Source organism: Heptranchias perlo, unplaced genomic scaffold (genome assembly GCF_035084215.1).
Source record: "Heptranchias perlo isolate sHepPer1 unplaced genomic scaffold, sHepPer1.hap1 HAP1_SCAFFOLD_143, whole genome shotgun sequence".
Taxonomy (NCBI): Eukaryota; Metazoa; Chordata; class Chondrichthyes; order Hexanchiformes; family Hexanchidae; genus Heptranchias; species Heptranchias perlo.
Genome location: NW_027138678.1, coordinates 607,501 through 630,984, shown reverse-complemented (window position 1 = coordinate 630,984; position 23,484 = coordinate 607,501). Strand labels below are relative to the sequence as shown.

At 44.9% G+C, this 23,484-nt stretch overlaps 1 protein-coding gene across 2 annotated transcripts in view; it reads right to left on the bottom strand.

Annotated features, from left to right (window-relative positions):
• Window positions 1-2,335: 2,335 nt before the first annotated feature.
• The window catches only part of LOC137308899 (deleted in malignant brain tumors 1 protein-like), a 24,673-nt gene continuing 3,524 nt past the window's right edge, over window positions 2,336-23,484 (bottom strand). The window contains exons 2-10 of one of the 2 annotated variants that reach the window (XM_067977335.1): window positions 18,994-19,029; window positions 18,034-18,363; window positions 15,289-15,603; window positions 14,179-14,493; window positions 11,586-11,891; window positions 7,774-8,088; window positions 5,395-5,700; window positions 3,846-3,974; window positions 2,336-3,466 (exon numbers count right to left, since the gene is read on the bottom strand). In XM_067977335.1, coding sequence (XP_067833436.1) covers window positions 3,378-3,466; window positions 3,846-3,974; window positions 5,395-5,700; window positions 7,774-8,088; window positions 11,586-11,891; window positions 14,179-14,493; window positions 15,289-15,603; window positions 18,034-18,363; window positions 18,994-19,024 — 2,136 coding nt within the window. In that variant the 5' untranslated portion in view covers window positions 19,025-19,029 and the 3' untranslated portion in view covers window positions 2,336-3,377. The remainder of the gene's footprint in view (window positions 3,467-3,845; window positions 3,975-5,394; window positions 5,701-7,773; window positions 8,089-11,585; window positions 11,892-14,178; window positions 14,494-15,288; window positions 15,604-18,033; window positions 18,364-18,993; window positions 19,030-23,484) is intronic. The other variant, XM_067977336.1, reaches the window with a different exon arrangement.

The window sequence follows — 23,484 nt, the reverse complement described above, 5'->3', positions numbered from 1 at the left end:
ATGGGTTTCCACTGCTCTTATTGTGAAAAAGTATTTCCTGATGTCTCTCCTGAACGATTTAACTCGAATTTTAAGATTGTTTCGATTTATTCCGGATCTCTCCACCAGGGGAAATCGATTATCTGTATACACTTTATCGATTTATATGATCCTTTTAAATACCTTGACTAAATCGACCCCTTTACCTTCTAAACTCAAGGGAATACAACCCATGTTCAGGTAACCTGTATTCATAATGCAATCCTTTTAGCCCCGGTATCATTCTGGTGAATCTGCACTGCGCCCCGTACAAGGCCGGAATATCCTTCCTGAGATGCGGTGACGAGAACTGAACGCAATACTCCAGGTGGGGTCTAACCAAGGCTGTAAAACTGATGCATAACTTCATCATCTTTGTTTTTCAACCCCCTTGAAATAAAGGCCAGCATTCCATTAGCCTTTCTGATTATTTTCTTACCTGTCCACTACCTTGCAGTGCTGGAACTGAGTGAAGGAACGAACCCTTTCATGACAACATTCTGAGAGGAGAATACAGACCATATAGTCATGAATTAAAATATCTTCATTATCCTCGTGTCCTTAATAACAGCATTTAATCAGTAGACATAATGTATGCAAATTATTGCGAGACAGAGTTAACTGCCAGATCCAGTAAAGAAGGTTACAAAGGCAATATATTTATGTCATGGTAATTCCACATTACTTAGCTGTCTGGTTCTAATTTGCTCGTTTGCACCAATGTCCTAGATTGACATCAATTGACTAGATTAGTTTATGATTAGAGTCATTATGTAGCTGGCACATGACAGCATTCGGCGGCCTGTATTGTGAGTTCATCATGCCGCTAATATATTAGCAGTTTTGAGCATTTAACCCAGGAACCTAAATAACCTTATCATTATGAGTTGGCGCAGTGGGAATGGTTGCCTCGCCTTCCAGTGAGATGATGGTCTTAACCCCCTACAGAATGGGGGTGGTGCGATATCCGCTCCCTACTGTGGCCAAAGTGATGAGCGATCGTCAGTATGTGTGATATCTCTTCACTCCTGGATCCTCAGCTCTTAGGGAGTTCCTCCTTTCACGGACAGCTATGATCTTAGGGAAACTAATACATTAAAATTACACATTTGTATCGACCTCCATCTGACTGGTATAACCAACAAGAGTAAGGAAGTCTCACCACAATTGTGTCTGGCTTTGGTGAGACTACACCTGGAGTACTGTGTACAGTTTTAGTCTCCTTATCCAAGGAAGGATATACTTGCCTGAGTGGCAGTGCAACGAAGGTTCACTAGATTGATTCCTGGGATGAGAGTGTTGTCCTAAGAGGAGAGATTTAGTACAATGGGCCTATACTCTCTTGAGTTTAGAAGAATGAGAGGTGATTTCATTGTAGATACTGGAGGGGGCTTGACAGGGTAGATGCTGAGAGGCTGTTTCCCCCTGGCTGGAGAGTCTAGAACTAGGGGGCATAGTCTCAGGATAAGGGGTCGGCCATTCAAGACTGAGGTGAGGTGGAATTTCTTCATTCAACGAGTTGTGAATTCTCTACCCTGGAGGGCTGTGGATGCTCAGTCGTTGAGTATATTCAAGGCTGAGATTGATGGATTTGTGGACGCTAATTGAATCAAGGGATATGGGGATTGGGCGAGAAAGTGGAGATCAGCCACATCCGAAAGCTTGTGATTTCAAATAAAGCAGTTGGACTATAACCTGGTGTTGTAAGACTACTTACATTTGTCCACCCCAGTCCATCACCGGCATCTCCACATCACATTCAATACCTTCAACTGCACATTTCTATAACTAGATGGAGCTCCAGAAGCCACTGGTTCCTACACTGAGACACACAGCGGCACGATTCAGGTGGCACCTCAGCCCCAATTCCCTGTTAATATTCTTCCGGGATTACAGTGCCGCTGAATGTCTCATAAAATGCTTTTCCTATCATAGTTAGCTGTGTCAGGATATTGATTGCTCCTTGCTCCTACTTTTGTTCTCCCACCAAGAATTTTCTCTCTTTCGCGATAACACGATCGACATCGGAAGGGCCGCCCGTTTTACACAACGCCCGAGCTTCGTTTCCTTGGTGAGGTGTAAATCGATCTGCCTATGGTCTATCGCCTGTATTGCTCTACCGCCGATTTCACCCACATTCTGCAGGCCATTTCCACCAAAACCATGGGATCCGTCATCCCAAGGCTTCCTCATGTCTGCGATTAGATGCCGAAATATTTCTGGCGTGATTTGTTTTTCTCTGAGTGAAAGTTTACTGTTGCTTGTGTAATAATTCATTCATCAATAAATAGCTTGTCTACATAAACTCGCTTTCTCATTTAATCGTTATTATAATTGGTTTTATTGATTTGTCATTCTGACTATGTACGTTTGGTTCATTTTGTATTTGTTTGACCTGAAAATAACATGCTAAATGTGCATTATTTCATTATATTCACCATTTTCATTCCTGCCACTTAATGGTAAATCATTGTACTGGAGATTATGAGTCAACGAGAAAGCACAATATGATGAAGCATCATATAAATGGACAAGGACACGGCGGACATCTCAATGACTCACACTGGAGAGGTCTAGTAATAATATGCATTGATATACTTTAATATAACTTCGGTCTCTGCACACATTTTCCCATTATAAATTTCAATGTGCACATTTCTATGTAAACTGTCATGCTGAAGTCCCATCTTTTCACCCGTGACACTGTAGCACCACGGTTTTGCGTCTCTCATTTCCTCGGCCTGTACTGCAGAGGAGCTCAGATACTCCAATCAAGACCGAGTGTAATCTTCAGGGGAAGTCGCATTATATGGGTATTGGTTAGTTGGATTAAGGTACGCATGCAACGATTCAGCCCCCGTTTTCAAAGAAATACATTCTGTCGTTGTTTTTTTATTGAGTACTTTGACCTGATTACTTACAGTTGAATGGCAAAACTTGCAGGAATTCGGGAAGTGGGGCAGCAAAGTTGGTGGAAGCATCGGAAAGTCTCTGACGTACAAGTTGAGGAACTTAGAGAGGCAAAACTAAGGGATTAGTGGATCCCCACTGAAGGCGAGGTGTAATTACACTGTGCTATTTTTTCATAGAGCTCATTTTAAATGTGGAGCTAGGAATTTATAATCAAGTACGTTCATACAGAATTGTGACAAAGATATGACAGTAAATATGCTACAAATTGAACACAAATAATTAAACGCTAAGTATTAACGAAACAGAAGACGTTTTACGCAGACTGATCTGTTGGTTATGGATTTCCATTGTTGATCAGCGGTCAATTCCACAGTCTGCCCCTTTCAGAATCACGCCATTCAACTGGATCATTCAATACGGGTCAGTTGCGTGTGCAATTTCTATAACTAGAAACTGCTCTCTTGATACAGGCTGTCTGCTGCACTTGAATTATACCGCCGGGAATTTCCAGCATCGTTGAACCGTTTGCAATTTTCTGTTGCAGTGAAAAAAAATCGACATTAATCATCGGCCAGACAAAAATGAGTACTGTGCTTTTCTCCCAGAGAATGTCCTCAGGTCTTCTCCCGCCCTGCCACTGTAGTTTTGGTGGAAGTTCGGCGGAGGAGTGGGAGAAGCAGCCAGGAAATTCTCATATATATATATATATATTTAAATTTCAAAGCGGTGACATTAATGCATTTAAGTAAAGGGATCGATTAGTATGTTACAACAATCGTTGTTACAACTACCAGACGCATATATCCCAATGTGCAGCACATGTTAATTAATCAAATCTCACTACAAGATTCTAAAAAGACAATAAAATAAAGCACAGAGTCTTACGTTCAATACCATCCGCAGTACACTCTCACCTGTGCTACTGGAGGTTTTATTTTTACGCCGATATTTTTCCGTCAGTCCCCACGCAAGTAGAAATATAATCAGAACCAGGAAAACTGCAGCAAGGCAGAGGCGGATCAATGCTTCCATGAAATAGTGTTCTGTAATATAAACATTCCTAAATCTGTGACACCATTATTTCATTAACGTGAACCAGATTAACTAATGGCGCGCCGGAACTAGACAATTGATGGTCTTCAATCTGTCAGTAAAATATCCAGGGGTAGAAATTCGGCTTGAAGAGTAGGGCAAAACGGGCGGTACAATATCGCCCTTTATACTTCTCGTCTGATATTCAGTCACATTGGGCGCTAAATTGGGCAGTGTAGCGCCCGTTGTTTCGGCGCTCCACGGCCTCTCTGACATCCAAAATGGCGTCTTGGAGGCGCACGCACCTCACTCACCTCGACCACTCATGTCAAGGCATTGAACTTTTCCCTACACTGCATCAATGTTCATGATGCTGTGCACCTGGCATTGACTTCATCCCCCGCTGCCTCCCACTGCCTTTTGGATATATGTCTGGAGGGCCTCTTGCTCCCCCACAGCGGGTATAGGATGTCCCTCCTTCTGCCCACCTCTTGCACAAAGGCCTCTAGTGCATCAGCAGAGAACCTTGGTGCATGCACTGTCGCAGGCCTAGTACCAACTCAGATTGGCATATTGGTGAGTTCTGGAGGATGTGGGATTTAGTAGTGCGCAACCTTTATTCAATGTTTTAACATAACTCATCAGTGTGTAAACATAGGGATGGGACCTGCATCTGTGTTTTACATCTGTGATATCTGATCTCTGTTCAGACTCCATGCAGACAGTAGACTGTTATTTTCAGCAAATAACATGTACCAGCTACCTTTAAGAGAGTGCTAAGAAACATCCTCCCTTTAAGGGATTGAGCTCCACCTGGTGGTGGAAAGTGCCAATTGCATCGATTCCACGTGCAAGGCCCTGAAAGGAACGCTGATTGCAGGTGAGCCCTCCGGGTGGGCCGAAACTCGCGTCCTGCCTGCGCAGGGGCCATTGGGCGCGGGGTAATAGCGGATCAAAAGGACTGAATATCAAGTGGGGCGTATAAGCGTCGGCCCATGCGACCCTATCCATTTAGCATCCCCATCCAAGTTTCATGTGTTCCCCAAGCGCTGTGTGTGGATCTGCAGATACATCCCAGAAGTATGTTTGCTGTTATGCCCAATCCGACCATGGACTGCAGGTAAATCAACAGAACCGTGATAGAGCTGGAGATAATGACCAGTACTGACAATGACCTGAACGAACTGATCTAACTTTGTATTTACAAGATTATTTACAGCAATTTCAAACAGTCATTAACTAACTCGAGATGTCAGGTGAGCTGAACCTATCCACAATGAATCAAGTTGCAAACTGTACTCGCTCAATCTCTGCATCTCTTTCTCTTTCTGTCGGAGATACAACTAGAAGCATTTCAGAGATGGTTAAATAGAGAGAGAGGGAGAGAGAGCGATGGGACGATTTTAGCTCTCAATAGACAATCTCGCTCACCTCTTACGTGTACATGCACTGGTTCACTACTGGTTGAGTTGATCAGCCTTCCTAAATTCCTTGTTTGACTGTGACACGTGTAGTCTCCACTCCAGCTAACATTTACATCGTCGATGGTGAAGGTGATGTTATGAGTTCCTTTTGGTGCAGTTCGCGACAAGATGGGCTTAGATTCGCCAACTTTATTCAAATAAAAGGTGCCGCCTGCATAAAGACGCGAAGCCCAGCACATCATCGTTACTGTGTCTCCTTTTAGAAAGGGGCCAGATTTCCTTCCCAGTGAGAGAATGGGCTTCAATGGTCGACCTGAAATCAGAAGTTCAGAATTAACATTTTCTGTGAATCAGGAACAGCGATGAGCAGAGTGTAAACCTCATTATAGGAATACTGTATATCAATATCTTTAAACTTATGTTGGATCATCTACATTGCTGTTCTGTTCGGTGTCCTTATAATTTTCGACTCAATACGTACCACTAATGTTAAAAGATCACACTCTGAATTCCACTGTCAAAGGTAAAAACAGAGGTGATAGTTTTCCAATCTCAACCCTTCCCAAAGCAGGGTTACAGCAAAAAAAAATACAATTCATTAGATGTGAAAGATTTGGCAACTTTCTTTCTTTCTTTCTAACCTTCTGCTGTCAAACACGCAGCATCAGTGTGTACCTGAACAAGCAACCGAAGCATCCTGTTTGTGATTGCAGCTGTGCTGACCCCAGTCGTTTGATTGGCAAATGCCACAGGTCGGTCTCCCGGCCTTCTCATTTTATAGAATCCAGCCAAATAGATGAGCTCCCTTCCCCAAAATTGGCATTTCCATGGGAGGATTCAGCAAATCCACAATGTAGCTGCGTGCAGACAACTTCCGCGTCGAGTTAAGTCCCAGTCATCAGCACGATGGTATGGCGTTCAATTGCAAAGAAATACTTGGAATTTACAGGACAGAAATAGGCCATTTGGTCCAACGGATCCATGCCGGTGTTTATACTCCATGTGAGCCTCCTCCCTCCCTTTTGATCTCACCCTATTAACATATCTTCCTATTCCTTTCTCCCTCATGTCATTATCCAGCTTCCCCTTAAATGCATCAACTCTATTCGCCTCAACCACTCCTTGTGGGAGCGAGTTCCACATTCTCACCACTCCCTGGATGAAGATGTTTCTCCTGAGTTCCATATTGGATTGGTTAGTCTCCATCTTATGTTCATGGCCCCTAGTTCTGGTCTCTCCCGCAAGTGGAAATATCCCTACGTCTCCCCTATCAAACCCTTATAAAAATCTTAAAGACCTCTATCACGTGACCCTCAGTCTTCCCTTTTCTAGAGAAAAGAGTCCCAGCCGGTTCAATCTTTCCTGATAGGTATAACCTCTCATTTCTGGTATGATAGAATCACAGAATGGTTACAGCACAGAAGGAGGCCATTCGGCCCGTCCAGCCCGTGCTAGCTCTTCGCAAGAGCAATCCAGTTAGTCCCACTCCTACCAGTTCATCTTATTTGCACCTTCTCCAGTGCCTCCATATCCTTTTTATAGTGTGGAGACCAGATCAGCTCCAAGTGTGGTCGAACCAAGGTTCTGTACAACTTTAGCGTAACTTCTCTGCTTTCCAATTCTGTCCCTCTAGAATTGAACGCCAGTGCTTGGCTTGCTTTTTCATGGTCTTGTTAACCTGCGTCGCTACTTTTAGTGATTTGTGTATTTGTACCCCTGAATCTAGCTGCTCCACTTCCCCGTTTATACTCTTATTTCCCAAGGGCTACGTGGCCGCCTTATTCTTCCTACCAATACATGCCACCTCACATTGATCTATATTGAAATTCATCTGCCAATTAGCTACATCCTTCCTCTGGATGGACATCGTGGCACTTTTTGGAGGACAATAATTGTCCACTTCACTTTTTCAATGTGTAACGGAGACAGAACTGAATATTCACAGCGATCTCTCACATGCCTAGCGAATAAAGTAGGTCCTTCTGAATCGCCCCGTCCAGCTAAAAATTGGATGTATCCATTCAATAAACCCATGCAACGTTGCTTGCTAGAACATGCTGTGCAGAATGTGTTCTCCCTTCCAAACATCAGGTCACCTGTCCTAATATCACCAATGCTACAAGCGCACCAACAAAATCACAACTTTCCACATTGCTCAACTAGACTACCAAATGATTGTCCAGGGTTTTGAAGTTTTAAAACTAACATTTGCCAATTGCCTTGCAGAATTTACAATTTCAAGATATAAAAAAAATCCAGGAAAATATGTCTGCTAAGCGGGATTATATACGATAATTCCATAACACATTAGTGTGGTTATCTGTAATTCATATTTCTAACGAGTTGTGATACCGTCATCATATTTTTTAACAAACTGTAGCTCTACCTGAACAAATAACAGACGCCTCCTCGCCAGGACCACAGTTGTGTTGTCCCACCAGATTTGCTGGACACGTCCATAAAGTCGACTCGGTCCCTTTGCAATGAACATCATCCAGCCAAAAATGCCCAGACGCGGTTCCAAAATGAGCATTACCACGATCCGATTCGGCGGGTCCGCAGCCCAGTTGCCTACAAACAACGGTCGCATCGAGCATGTCCCAATCATCATCGCAAACTGCTCCCCAAGTGTTATTAAAGTACACCTTCACTCTTCCGGAACAAGAGTCTGTCCCGTTTAACAAACGCATTGCGATCTCATCTAAAGGAGAAAGTGTTAAAAAAAAGTTGAAGTGTCTATTGAAACACTATTATGATTAAACTAATTCATAGGGTAGATAGAGATACGCTATTGCCTCTGGCGAGGGAGTCCAGAGAACGGTGAATAACCACAAATTTAGAGCTAGGCCATTCAGTGTTGATGCTATAAAACACTTCTTCACACAAAGGGGATTGGAAATCTGGAACTTTCTCCCCCAAAAAGTTGTGGAGGCTGGGGGTCAATTGAAAATTTCAAAACTGGGATTGATTGATTTTTGTTAGGCCAGGGTATTAAATGTTACGGAATGAAGGCGTTAAGATGCAGATCAGCCATGGTCTACTTGAATGGCGCAACAGGCTCGAGGGGCTGAATGGCCTACTCCAGTTCCAATCTTCATAAAGTCGTGAGCAATGTCGTTTCCCATGTTTCCATAATTTCCTCATGCCTTATTCACCAATATTTTTTTAAATCTGCACAAAGACAGTTGAAACCAGGGGATCGATTTCTATCTGCCTCACTGCTGATTGACTCGCCTCCAATCGGGAACGGATTATTTGGCTGTTACAGGAAGTAACTGCCTCGGTCTTAAGTTCTGGACTCGCCTCCCGAAACCTGTTCGCCTCTCACCATCTCTCTCTCCTCCTTTAAGATGCTCCTTAAAACCTCCCTCTTTGACCGAGAATTCGGTCACCTGTCCGAATAACTCATGTATAGTGCCTTTGGATGTGAGACGACGTTAAAGGCGCTATGTGAACACACATTGTTGTTGTCGTCAAGGAGGTTAATTTCAAGGACTGGGTCGACATAGCACCAAACCTTGATCCATATTTACCGCTTCAGGTATAAAATATGAGGCGTCAAGTTTAACTCCAGGCGATAATTTAAAACGAGCGATATCATCGGGCAGCCTGATTTTATTCACAGTGAAGTCAATAGAATGGAGCAGCCGATCCGAGTTAACACTATCACCAAGAGCCTAAATTACCATCCTTGGATTTGAGGGATGCTCCACTCCTTTGAAGCATCTCCAATTATTTTTCACTTGACTTGTTCATTACCAATTAGCCTGTTTACAATGGGTGGAATTTTGCGGCGTACCTCGGTGCAAGGACGGCGTAGAGCTGTTTTTGTGATACAATTAAATTGCAACGTTCACCGTCAAACCCCTCTGCCTCATGTTTACACAAGACTGTCCCCATTCAAAAGACTACCTCACGCCATTTTCCTGTATTCACATCAGGAACGGTGGCGTAGAATTTTGCCTAAAATTTAAGAGCAGCACAGAGATTTTCTGCGCAATTAATTCTAAAACGATTTTTTTCTAATTGAGAATTGCAATATACTTAAGCTGTCAGTCGCGGTGCACATTAATTACTTCCGGATCCCCGACCTCCATATGTCCAGAAGGGGCTGGCGCAACCTTAATAGACATTTCACTGTTCTGCATAATAATGGGAGCAACAGTAGCAGCACAGGCAAGAAGCTCTGGCACTGAGCTGAAACCGCAGATGATATCAGCTCACCCACTGTGATCTTACTGCTGGCGTTCCATTTGCACCGATTTGTATATTCTGGCATAGGCAAATGAACCCTGCATTTAAATTTCGGTGCACCATCCCGTCAGCAAGCTGGGCGTGAAAGTCGGCATAATTGAATCGAGGAAATTTGAAGCCAATGTCTCCCGCTGCTTCTCAAGTACTGTGGACGGATCGCCAGATAATTCCGGTAAACGTCCTTACCTAAGAAAGGATATACTTGCCATAGAGGGAGTGCAGCGAAGGTTCATCAGGCTGATTCCTGGGATGGCAGGGACTGTCGTATGAGGAGAGATTTGGTCGACTCGGCCTGTATTCACTCGAGTTTAGAAGAATGAGAGGGGATCTCATTGAAACGTATAAAATTCTAACAGGGCTAGACAGACTGGATGCAGGGAGGATGTTTCCCCTGGCTGGGAGGGTCCAGAACGAGGGGTCACAGTCTCAGGATACGGGGGTGGGACATTTAAGACTGAGATAAGGAGACATTTCTTCACTCAGAGGGTGGTGAACTGTGGAATTATCTACCATAGAAGAGGAGGCCAAGTCACTGAATATATTCAAGAAGGAGCTGGATAGATTTCTAGAAACAAAAGGCATCAAGGGGTATGGGGAGAGAGCTGGAATATGATATTGAGATAGAGGATCAGCCAGGATCATATTGAATGGCGGAGCAGGCTCGAAGGGTCTATTGGTTTACTCCTGCTACTATTTTCTATGTGCCTAACTTTGATGCCCAATTCATCCCGGAACAACCGTGCTCATTTGTGATAGAGGAGGAAATAGTGACGATTTTTTTTATTCGTTCGTGGGATGTGGGCGTCGCTGGCAAGGCCAGCGTTGATTGTCCATCCCTAATTGCCCTTGAGAAGGTGGTGGCGAGCCACCTTCTTGAACAACTGAGTGGCTTGCTCGGCCATTTCAGAGGGCGATTAGGAATCAACCACATTGCTGTGGGTCTGGAGTCACATATAGACCATGTATGGACCGTAGGTTTTCTTTGCTTAAGGACATTTGTGAACCAGATGGGTTTTAACAACAATCTGGTAGTTGCATGGCCACCATTATTGATAACAGTTTTTTTATAATTCCAGATTTGATTTAATTAATTTAATTTAAATTCCCCTGTTCCCATAGCGGGATTTGAACTCATGACGCTAGAATAATAGTCCAGGCCTATTGGATTACTCCGTCACTAACATAACCACTATGCTGTGCTCACAGTCAACATGATAAACGGATCTCACTTTCTATTTCCAAGAGTATTTGCAGCGATTCGAAATACCCATCAACTAACTTGAGATATCAGGCTCGGCCAACGGGTCAAAATTGCATGAAATCGGCAATGTTAATCCCTGCAACTCTGCTCACTGAGAAAGAGCTAAAAGCGTTTCAGAGAGATAGAGAAAGAAAGAAAGAATGAAAGAAAGATAGAACTTACAAAAAATGTGCGTTTAAAAAAAAACTCATTTCTGGACCTCAGGACACCCTAAATCTGTTTCCAGCCAATTAAGTCCTTTTTGAAGTAAAGTCACTGTTGCAATGTAGGAAATTCGACAGCCATTTTGCGCACAGCAATGTGATAATTTATTTTCCTGATTAATGGTTGAGGAATAAATTTTGGCCAGGACCCCTGGAAGAACTCTGGCTGCTTTTCTTTGAAATTTACATCAAACTGAGATAAATCTTTCACATCAACTGCAACTTGGTTTAATGCCTCTTTGGAAAGACACCAACTTCCGAAAGTTGCAGCGCTCCCTCAGCACTGCACTGGGAGTGTTGGTCTAGATTTTGTGCTCAAGCATCTCAGTTTTGGATTTGAACCCATTACACTTGAGATAACCTCAGAGGCGAGATTGCTTCCAAATGAACAACAGCTGAGAGAGAGAGAAAGAGAGAGAGAGAGAATGCGATTACCATTCTCTCATGGACCAGAGTTACCATTGGATTATTCTTGCTTACCTCTTACGTTTGCATACACTGAATCGCTGCTGGTTGAGTTCGCAAGTCTTCCTGATTTCCCTGTTTGATAGTGACACGTGTAGTCACCATCCTTGCTAACGTCTGCATCCTTGATGGTGAAGGTGATGCTGTAAGTTCCTTCTGGGGCAGTTCGGGATGCAATGGGATAAACTTCACCAACTTTCGTCAAATAAAAGGTGCTCCCGGCGTACAAACTCAAAGCCCTGCATGTCATCCTCACCGTGTCTCCTTTTAGAAAGATACTAGATTCCGTTTCCAGTGAGAGAATGGGCTTTAATGGTCGATCTGTAATCAAACGTTCAAAACTCACGTTAACTACGAACCAGGAACTATAATTGAGCGGATCCTAAATTTCATTATATGGAGGTACCAATGCATTCAAATTGATTTTGGATCACTTGTAACGCCAAATTCCTGTTCTATACTCTTCTGTTCATGTCCAATTGAACACGCATCGTGAATGTCAAAAGATCACATCGAAACATAGAAAATAGGAGCAGGAGTAGGCCATTCGGCCCTTCCAGCCTGGTCCGCCATTCAATATGATCATGGCTGATCATATATCTCAATAACATATTCCCGCTCTCTCCCCGCACCCCTTGATGCCTTTTGTGTCTAGAAATCTATCCAGCTCCTTCTTAAATATATTCAGTGACTTGGCCTCCACAGCCTTCTGTGGTAGAGAATTCTACAGGTTCACCACCCTCTGAGTGAAGACATTTCTCCTCATCTCAGTCCTAAATGTCCTACCCCATATCCTGAGACTGTGAACCCCTCGTTCTGGACCCCTCAGCCAGGTGAAACATCCTCCCTGCATCCAGTCTGTCTAGCCCTGTCAGAATTTTATATGTTCTATTCACACCCTGGATTTCAATTGAAAATGGACAAACACAGTGCTGATTTTGCTGTCCCACCCTTCTTCACCATCGAACAGGAGCAGCTCACCCAAACCGCTCCCTCGCTATCCCGAAAGGTGCACCATATCGTTATTAGATTCTATTAGATTCCCTGCAATTCATCGTCAATGCTTAATTTTACTGAGGAGGTTGTGTATGTAAATTGTACAGCAATTTACTGATGTGCAATTAGGGAATGCGTCAGTAGGCAGCAAGCGGGAACTCTTACCCCTATACGAATATTCGTCACTTGGGCTGCCATGGAAGCACTGTTATCTCTAATAGTTTATGATGTGACCAACGCAACATAATTTAGCTGCATAATCCAGCACCCAAGCGCAGTACTCCAGGATTGCTGGAGTTGGTCAATTCGCTTCTCCCCTGTTCTGATGGAAGCTAAATGTCTCGTTTTAACACTCCAGGTAGAGAAGGGAGTTTTTCCGGTATGATCAACAAATTATCTCCCTGATCCAACTTCACAAAAAGCAGATGAATTTCAGATTCATTGAAATCATTTGTCATTTTTTGCCCTGTGAAGTAGTCCATAATTTTGCCGACATTAAAAGAAATTTGAAAAAAAAATCAATTATTGTGCCGGAAATTATTGGAAATTGTATTTTAGACGGGTTATCTTCTATCCATACTGCTTTTCTTTTTCTTTATTTCTTATTTACTTTCTTTCCTTCTTTCTTTATTTCTTTCCTTCTTTCTTCCTTGCTTTTTTCTAGCAGGGTTTCTTTCTCTTTTTTTCTTGTTTTTTTTCTTTCTTTCTTCCTCTATTTCTTTTTTCCTTCTTTCTTTCCACCATTCTTTCGTTCTAACTTTCTTTCTTTATACCTTTCTTTGTCCTGTCCTTCCTCCCGCCCTCCTTCCGACCTTTATTCTTCCTTTCCTTCATTCACCCTTTCTTTCTTTCCTTCTTTCTTCCGTTATTTCCTTCTTTCTCTCATTCTTTCTTTCTTTACTTCCTTCTTTCTTTATTCCCTTCCTTATATCCTTTCTTCTGCCTTTCTTTCTTTCCTTCTTTCCTTCTTTCTTTCTTCCTCTCTTCCCTTCATGCCTTTCTTTCCTTCTTTCTTTCTTTCTTTCTTTCGTTCTTTCTTTCTTTCTTTCCTTCTTGCTTTCTTTCTTTCATTCATTCTTACCTTCTTTCTTTCTTTATTTACTTCCTTATTTCCTTCCTTCCCCCTTTCTTTCCTTCTTTCTTTCTTCTTTCCTTCCCTTCTTGCTTTCTTTCTATCCTTCTTTATTTACTTCTTTCTATCCTTTTTACTTTCCTTCTTTATTCTTCATTTCTTTCTTAATTTCTCTCTTTCCTTCTTTCATTCCTTCTCCCTTTCTTCCTTTCGTTCCTCCTTTCTTTATTTCTTTCTTTCCTTCTCTCATTCTCTTTCTTTCCTTCCTTCCTTCTTTCTTTCATTCATTCTTTCTTCCTTTATTTGTTTCCTGCTTTCTTTCTACCATTCTTTCGTTCTAACTTTCTTTCTCTGTACCTTTCTTTGTCCTGTCCTACCTTCCATCTTTCTTCTTACTTTCCCTCCGACCTTTCTTCTTCCTTTCCATCTTCATTTCTTTCTCTCTTTCCGTCTTCCTTTCCATCTTCCTTTCTTTCTTTCTATCTTTCTTTGTTTTCGTTAAGTTTTTCTCCTTGAATCAAAAAACGACGTATTCTGTACCTGAGCAAACGACCGACGCGTCCTCCTGGTGATTGCAGTTGTGCAGACCCAGGGCCTTTGACTCACACTGCCAAAGGTTGCTCTCCGACCCGTTGCATTGAACAGAATCCAGCCAAATAGAGGAGTTCCCTTTCCCAAACTGGGCCTTTCCAGGTGCGGATTCAGCAAACCCGCAATGCAGCTGTGCACAGACAACCTCAGCGTCGAATAAATCCCAATCATCGTCACACACGGTTCCCCACCCGCGATTGTAATAGATCTCCACTCGTCCTGAACATGGCCTTTCTCCATTCACTAGTCTGACTTCAAGTTGTCCTGAGGGAGTTAAAAGAAATGAATGCATTTAAATTACTGGGAATACAATTGTAGACACGTTTGAAAGAGAGGAATCTCAGACAATGCTGCAAAAGACGCCGAACATAGATTAGAGTAGACGGGGTGAAATTAGACTCGGAAGGGAACGCAAAATCGGAAGGCAGAATCGGAATTTCCCACTGTTATATTCAAGGGGGTTTGGTAAATATTTCAAGCGGGAAAAATTACAGGGCTAATGGGGGAAGAGCAGGGCAATGGGACTAATTGGTTAGATCTTTCAAACAGCCGTCACCGGCACGATGGGCCGAAAGGCTTCCTCCTGTGATGTACCCACTGTGATACTATCATGATATGAAGTCACTGGAACCGAATATCCAGCGGGCGACCAATGCGATACCGCCTGTTCTGCGACCCGACCCATGTTCAATTTTACTCCAGAGGTCGGCAGTTTACAATTAGCAGCTGCACCGGCACCAATGGGCGAGTCGTTTCCTTTTGTGTTATAGACAGGGCTTTTCACCTTCAACCCCCACGGGTTCCTTCCCACTCAATTTGATGGACAGGATAATTGAGGTGTGCCTAGTCTACGGAAGGGAAAATCCCAGCCATAGAGTCGGGATGAAAAGGTCTTCCATAATCGAACATCTTTCCCTTTCTCCAAATTTATATTCGTGTCTCATTGCAACCCAAAGCAGTCCCTAACCGTGATCATGCATTAGTTTCCATACCTGCCATTACTTATTCGAAATCAATTATCATGCCTGCATAAAACAGGTAAAAGCAATCTATCTGCACCTGAACAAATAACAGATGCCTCCTCGCCAGGGTTACAGTTGTGTTCTCCCAACGACTTTGCTCGGCACTGCCACAGAGTCGACTCGGTCCCTTCGCACTGAACATCATCCAGCCAAAAAGACCCAGACGCGGTTCCAAAATGAGCTTTAGCAGGGGCTGATTGGGCGGCTCCGCAGCCCAGTTGCCGACAGGCCACTTTCGCATCAAGCATGTCCCAATCATCATCACACACAGCTCCCCAAGTGTTATTATAGTACATCTCCACTCTTCCGGAACAAGCGTCTCTCCCGTTTCTCAATCGCAACGCGATCTCATCTAAAGGAGGGAAGATTGAAAAGAGTCAACGTTGAAATATTCCTTTATCAGGAAGCAAAATCAAGTAGTGAGCGTTTTCGTCTCCTGTCTTTCCATGTTTCCATTCCCTATATCAATCTTTTATTTAATCTGTAGAAATACAGTTGTGTCTCGGGTATCGATTACCACTTCCGCCACTTCTCACTGACACGCCTATAACCGGGGAACAATTTCATTGGCTGTTTAGGGAAGGTGAATGCAAAGACTATATTTCGCAATCACCAGAATAAATGGACCTCATTTTTTATTTACAAAACTATTTACAGCAATTCGAAAGATTCATTAACTACTCGGGAATTCAGTCATTTCAAGGGATGAGTAGACATAGCAACGAGGGGACATCTCCCTTCCTTCTCACACTTTCCCTGAAAGGGTCAAACGGGTGATAACAGATCGGACGCCCATTATACGCACCGCCTGTTCTTGCTTTCCATTGACACCGTCGGCGCCAGTTAAAATTGCCCCCGAATCTCCGACCCATACGTCTCTTGCAACCATTCAAGGTAACGGATGGAAAATCGCGGGCTAAAGTCTGTGACATGTGCTACCAGCGTTCGATAGTCGGGGACCGGCGGAATTTTGACCTCGGTCACATTCCCCCGGGTTATCCCCCTTTCATTTTTTTTTTGTCTTGTACGAATATTCGCTCATTTCCCTCGAAATATCTGTTATGGACTCCGCGCACTGCTTCAGAAGGGGCATTCTTTGCACTGATAATAATCTGTGTTGAAAAAAAGCTCTTGACCTCAGTCAACATTCTCACCTTGATGATCTTACAATTTAGCCCCTACATTTACCAACTCACGACCAGTGCAAATCGTTTGTTCCTCTTTAGGACGAGACACGCCTTTATATTTTGTGTACTGGAAAACACTAGACATACCTTAAAACAGGCGGGATAATTACACGCTTAAAATGATTGCATTTAATAAAGAGATAGGCCTTGTGACCTTCTTTCTCGCGCTGAATTCTTTTTCCCCTAAGCCAATGATTTTAGCCAATCCAATTTGCAGCTTTCTCCTCCAATGAAGCCGCATTTCCCTTGCAAGGTCTCTCACCTCAGTTCAATCTTTTTTCTTAATAACCAGGATGCTCTTGAAGGCTGCCATCGCTTATGAATGGCTAACCACTTGGGCTACATTCTCATCTCTCTTTGTGTAGAAATGGTTGTTAAGGAGATGATTTTTGTCTCTGATTTATGTCCATGTTTAACCCTGTTCCCATTCATAAATCCTGGGCGGTTCGTTGATTGTATGGGGTAAGCACACCACATGTGGTGAAATGATGCCTCCGATCGGCTGCCTTTTATAGAAACTGCAGAAATTTCGTTTGGAATGATTCATGGGATCATAGAATGGTTACAGCGCAGAAAGAGGCCATTCGGCCCATCAAGCCCATGCCAGCTCTTCATAGGATCAATCCAGTTAGTTCCACTCTCCCGCTCTTTCCCCGTAGCCCTGGAAATCTTTTTCTCTTCAAATGCTTATCCAGTTCCCTTTTCAATGCCATGATTGAATCTGCCTCCCCCACCCCCTCGGGCAGTGCATTCCAGATCCCAACCACTCGCTGCGTAAAAAGGTCCATTTGGCGCCTGCTATACATTCCGCCTGATTTTTCACTCCATTAAAATCAATGGCAGGGGAGACCGTCGAGGTGTTTAACGGGGAGTCTATCCGATGCCCCCCATTTCAAACCATCGCCCAAGGTTAAAGTTATATCCGTTGTTCCTTTCACTACTGCAAGCGCTACACTGCCACTGGAGCGATGGAGGAGCGATTCACATTGCTTACCTAGGTTGCCATTTGAGTGTCAGGGGCTTTGAGATGTAAATATCAACTGTCTTGTGGAGGTTACAGGGTGGAAATTGGCCTTGGGCTATAGCTCAAAGCGGGCGCTTTCGGCTGGGCCGCCCGTTATACGCCCATTCCGATTTTCAGCCCCATTGACTGCAATGAAATTGAATATATTTCGAGGCGTATGAAGGACGGCGATAGCGATACCGCCCGTTTTGCTCTACCTCCAGATACTAATTTCAACCCCGTACAACTTTAAATGAATCCATCACCAAGGGTCGTATGCGGGAAAAGTATGTGCTCTTACTTCTTATGTTCTTATATTATACTCAAAGCTGAAACCGATAGATTTTTGGAATCTAAGGTATATGGGGATCGGGCTGGAAAGTACAATTGAGGTCGAAGATCATCCATGATCTGATTGAATGGCGTAGCAGACTCGAGGGGCCGAATGGCCTACTCCTCCTCCTACTTTTTAAGTTCTAAATGGAACTCCAGTGCCAATATATGATGGCACATTAGTATTCTTATCTGTAATTTGTTATTCCAAATCAATTGCCATGCCTTCATAAACCTGTTAAAAGGAATCTATCTCTACCTGAGCAAATAACAGAAGCCTCCTCGCCAGGGTTACAGTTGTGTTCTCCCAACGACTTTGCTCTACACTGCACCAAAGTCGACTCGGTCCCTTTGCACTGAACATCATCCAGCCAAAAAGACCCAGACGCGTTTCCAAAATGAGCTTTAGCAGGAGCTGATTGGGCGGGTCCGCAGCCCAGTTGCCGACAGGCGACGTTCGCATCAAGCATGTCCCAATCATCATCACACACAGCTCCCCAAGTGTTATTATAGTACATCTCCACTCTTCCGGAACAAGCGTCTCTCCCGTTCACCAATCGCAACGCGATCTCATCTAAAGGAGGGAAGACTGAAAAGAATCAACTTTTGTAATCCGTTGAAACATTTCTTTACCGGGAAGTTTTTGTCTATTATCTTTCCATATTTATTTTTCTATATTAACGTTTTTTAAACTGTAGAAATAAAGCAGAGTCTAGGGGATTGATTTCCCCATCCTCCGCTCCTCACTATAACGGGGAGCAATTTAATTGGTTGTTATGGGGAGATGGAAGCGAGGACTATAGTTCGCAGTCAACATAAATCGTCACTTTTCATTCACTGAAGTATTCACAGCATAGATTATGAAACGGAACATCCTGCTTCCTAATCACACTTTCCGCTCATTTGAATTGTTGAGCATTACGTAAAACGCATCATATCGGATCGGCCGGCGGTTATAAACCTTTCCCACTTTTTACGTCCACCGAAATCAAAAGAAATGGGAATCGGGAACGATGTATAAGGGACGGTTGAGCCAATATCGTCGGTTTTGCACTATAGCTAAAAGTTAAAATTATCCCTAGTGTTCTTCTCATTGTTCTTATTATTGTTGTTACTGGAATGAAATTAAAACGATAGATATTTAGAACTCGCGTTCAATTGCAATGTATTAATTGTACTCGGCTCTTAATCAGTTTGGAAATATGAAGGATTGTTATACCTGCAGAGGCGACTTTCCACATAACTATCATATAAACTAAAAGACAAAGAAAAGATTGTTACATCATCGGTTTAAAACCAGCAATATGAAAAATGCAATCGGATTGATATTAATATGTAGTTATCATTTTTATTTTTTCTAAATATTATTGCAAGTATTGTTACCATATTCACTGTCAGGTTTTAAATTCTTTGCCTTAACGTTAAGCGGTTCTTTGGACATCATAAAAGGTCTCATCACCTTTAAACTGTTGAAAAGAAATGATCGCACGTGTATTGTTCATCGAACATTGATGAGCGACAGTTTTAGTGGTCACAAGCAAAAGAATGATTAATGGAAGGAGGGGTGGAGGAAGGAAGGATGGAGGGATGGAAGGAAGGATGGAGGAAGGATGGAGGATGGATGGATGGATGGAGGATGGATGGAGGAAGGATGGAGGAAGGATGGAGGAAGGATGGAGGAAGGATGAAGGATGGATGGAGGATGGATGGAAGGATGGATGGAGGAAGGATGGAGGATGGATGGAGGAAGGATGGAGGAAGGATGGAGGAAGGATGGAGGAAGGATGGAGGAAGGATGGAGGAATGGAAGGAAGGATGGAGGAAGGATGGAGGAAGGATGGAAGGAAGGATGGAGGAAGGATGGAGGAATGGAAGGAAGGATGGAAGGAAGGATGGATAGAAGGATGGAGGAAGGATGGAGGAAGGATGGAGGATGGATGGAGGAAGGATGGAGGATGGATGGGGGAATGGAAGGATGGATAGATGGAGGAAGGATTGGAAGATGGATGGATGGATGGAAGGAAAGATGGGTGGAGTGATTGATCGATGGATGGCTGGGTGGGTCGATGGGTGGATGGATGGATGGGTGGATGCAGGATGGATGGAAGGATGGATGAATGGATGAAAGGATGGAGGATGGATGGATGGATGGATGAATGAATGGATGGATGGGTGGATGGATGGATGGATGGATGCAGGATGGATGGAAGGATGGATGAATGGATGGAGGAAGGATGGGTGGATGGAGGATGGATGGATGGATGGAAGGATGGAGGATGGATGGAAGGATGGAGGATGGAAGGATGGAGGAAGGATGGATGGAAGGATGGATGGATGGAAGGATGAATGAATGGATGGAAGGATGGATGAATGGATGGAGGAAGGACGGATGGATGGATGGATGAATGAATGGATGGAAGGATGGATGGATGGATGGAGGAAGGATGAATGGATAGATGGAGGAAGGATGGAGGATGGATGGAGGAAGGATGGAGGAAGGATGGAGGAAGGATGGAGGAAGGATGGAGGAAGGATGGAGGATGGATGGAGGATGGATGGAGGATGGATGGAGGAAGGATGGAGGAAGGATGGAGGAAGGATGGAGGATGGATGGAGGATGGATGGATGGATGGATGGAGGATGGATGGAGGATGGATGGAGGATGGATGGAGGAAGGATGGAGGAAGGATGGAGGATGGATGGAGGATGGATGGATGGATGGATGGAGGATGGATGGAGGATGGATGGAGGATGGATGGAGGATGGATGGAGGATGGATGGAGGAAGGATGGAGGATGGATGGAGGAAGGATGGAGGATGGATGGAGGAAGGATGGAGGATGGATGGAGGATGGATGGAGGAAGGATGGAGGAAGGATGGAGGATGGATGGAGGATGGATGGAGGAAGGATGGAGGATGGATGGAGGAAGGATGGAGGATGGATGGAGGAAGGATGGAGGATGGATGGAGGAAGGATGGAGGATGGATGGAGGATGGATGGAGGAAGGATGGATGGATGGATGGAGGAAGGATGGAGGATGGATGGAGGAAGGATGGAGGATGGATGGAGGAAGGATGGAGGATGGATGGAGGATGGATGGAGGAAGGATGGAGGAAGGATGGAGGATGGATGGAGGATGGATGGAGGAAGGATGGAGGAAGGATGGAGGAAGGATGGAGGAAGGATGGAGGAAGGATGGAGGAAGGATGGAGGATGGATGGAGGATGGATGGAGGATGGATGGAGGAAGGATGGAGGAAGGATGGAGGAAGGATGGAGGATGGATGGAGGATGGATGGATGGATGGATGGAGGATGGATGGAGGATGGATGGAGGATGGATGGAGGAAGGATGGAGGATGGATGGAGGAAGGATGGAGGATGGATGGAGGAAGGATGGAGGATGGATGGAGGAAGGATGAATGGATAGATGGAGGAAGGATGGAGGATGGATGGAGGAAGGATGGAGGAAGGATGGAGGATGGATGGAGGAAGGATGGAGGATGGATGGAGGAAGGATGGAGGAAGGATGGAGGAAGGATGGAGGAAGGATGGAGGAAGGATGGAGGAAGGATGGAGGATGGATGGAGGATGGATGGAGGATGGATGGAGGAAGGATGGAGGAAGGATGGAGGAAGGATGGAGGAAGGATGGAGGAAGGATGGAGGAAGGATGGAGGAAGGATGGAGGATGGATGGAGGATGGATGGAGGATGGATGGAGGAAGGATGGAGGAAGGATGGAGGAAGGATGGAGGATGGATGGAGGATGGATGGAGGAAGGATGGAGGATGGATGGAGGAAGGATGGAGGATGGATGGAGGATGGATGGAGGAAGGATGGAGGAAGGATGGAGGATGGATGGAGGATGGATGGAGGATGGATGGAGGATGGATGGAGGAAGGATGGAGGATGGATGGAGGAAGGATGGAGGATGGATGGAGGAAGGATGGAGGATGGATGGAGGATGGATGGAGGAAGGATGGAGGAAGGATGGAGGATGGATGGAGGATGGATGGAGGAAGGATGGAGGAAGGATGGAGGATGGATGGAGGAAGGATGGAGGAAGGATGGAGGAAGGATGGAGGATGGATGGAGGAAGGATGGAGGATGGATGGAGGAAGGATGGAGGAAGGATGGAGGAAGGATGGAGGATGGATGGAGGAAGGATGGAGGATGGATGGAGGATGGATGGAGGATGGATGGAGGAAGGAAGGATGGATGGAGGAAGGATGGAGGATGGATGGAGGAAGGAAGGATGGAGGAAGGATGGAGGATGGATGGAGGAAGGAAGGATGGAGGAAGGATGGAGGATGGATGGAGGAAGGAAGGATGGAGGAAGGATGGAGGATGGATGGAGGATGGATGGAGGAAGGATGGATGGAGGAATGGATGGAGGATGGATGGAGGATGGATGGAGGATGGATGGAGGATGGATGGAGGATGGATGGAGGATGGATGGAGGATGGATGGAGGAAGGATGGAGGAAGGATGGAGGAAGGATGGAGGATGGATGGAGGAAGGATGGAGGAAGGATGGATGGAGGAATGGATGGAGGAAGGATGGATGGAGGAATGGATGGAGGAAGGATGGATGGAGGAATGGATGGAGGATGGATGGATGGAGGATGGATGGAGGATGGGTGGAGGAAGGATGGAGGATGGATGGAGGAAGGATGGAGGATGGATGGAGGAAGGAAGGATGGAGGAATGGATGGAGGAAGGATGGATGGAGGAATGGATGGAGGATGGATGGATGGAGGATGGATGGAGGATGGATGGAGGATGGATGGAGGAAGGATGGAGGATGGATGGAGGATGGATGGAGGAAGGAAGGATGGAGGAATGGATGGAGGAAGGATGGATGGAGGAATGGATGGAGGATGGATGGAGGAAGGATTGGAAGATGGATGGATGGATGGAAGGAAAGATGGGTGGAGTGATTGATCGATGGATGGCTGGGTGGGTCGATGGGTGGATGGAAGGATGGATGAATGAATGGATGGAGGAAGGATGGAAGGATGGAGGATGGATGGAAGGATGGATGGATGGATGGAGGAAGGATGGATGAATGGATGGAGGAAGGATGGATGAATGGATGGAGGAAGGATGGGTGGATGGAGGATGGATGGATGGATGGAGGATGGATGGATGGAGGAAGGATGGATGGAGGAAGGATGGAAGGATGGAGGATGGATGGAAGGATGGAGGATGGATGGAAGGATGGAGGATGGATGGAAGGATGGATGGATGGATGGAGGAAGGATGGATGAATGGATGGAGGAAGGATGGGTGGATGGAGGATGGATGGAAGGATGGAGGATGGATGGATGGAGGAAGGATGGATGAATGGATGGAGGAAGGATGGAAGGATGGAGGATGGATGGAGGATGGATGGAGGAAGGATGGAGGAAGGATGGAGGAAGGATGGATGAATGGAGGAAGGATGGAGGAAGGATGGATGGATGGATGGAGGAAGGATGGAAGGATGGATGGAGGATGGATGGAGGAAGGATGGATGGATGGAGGATGGATGGAGGATGGATGGAAGGATGGATGGAGGATGGATGGAGGAAGGATGGATGGATGGAGGATGGATGGAGGAAGGATGGAGGAAGGATGGATGGATGGATGGAGGAAGGATGGAAGGATGGAGGATGGATGGAAGGATGGATGGAGGATGGATGGAGGAAGGATGGATGGATGGAGGATGG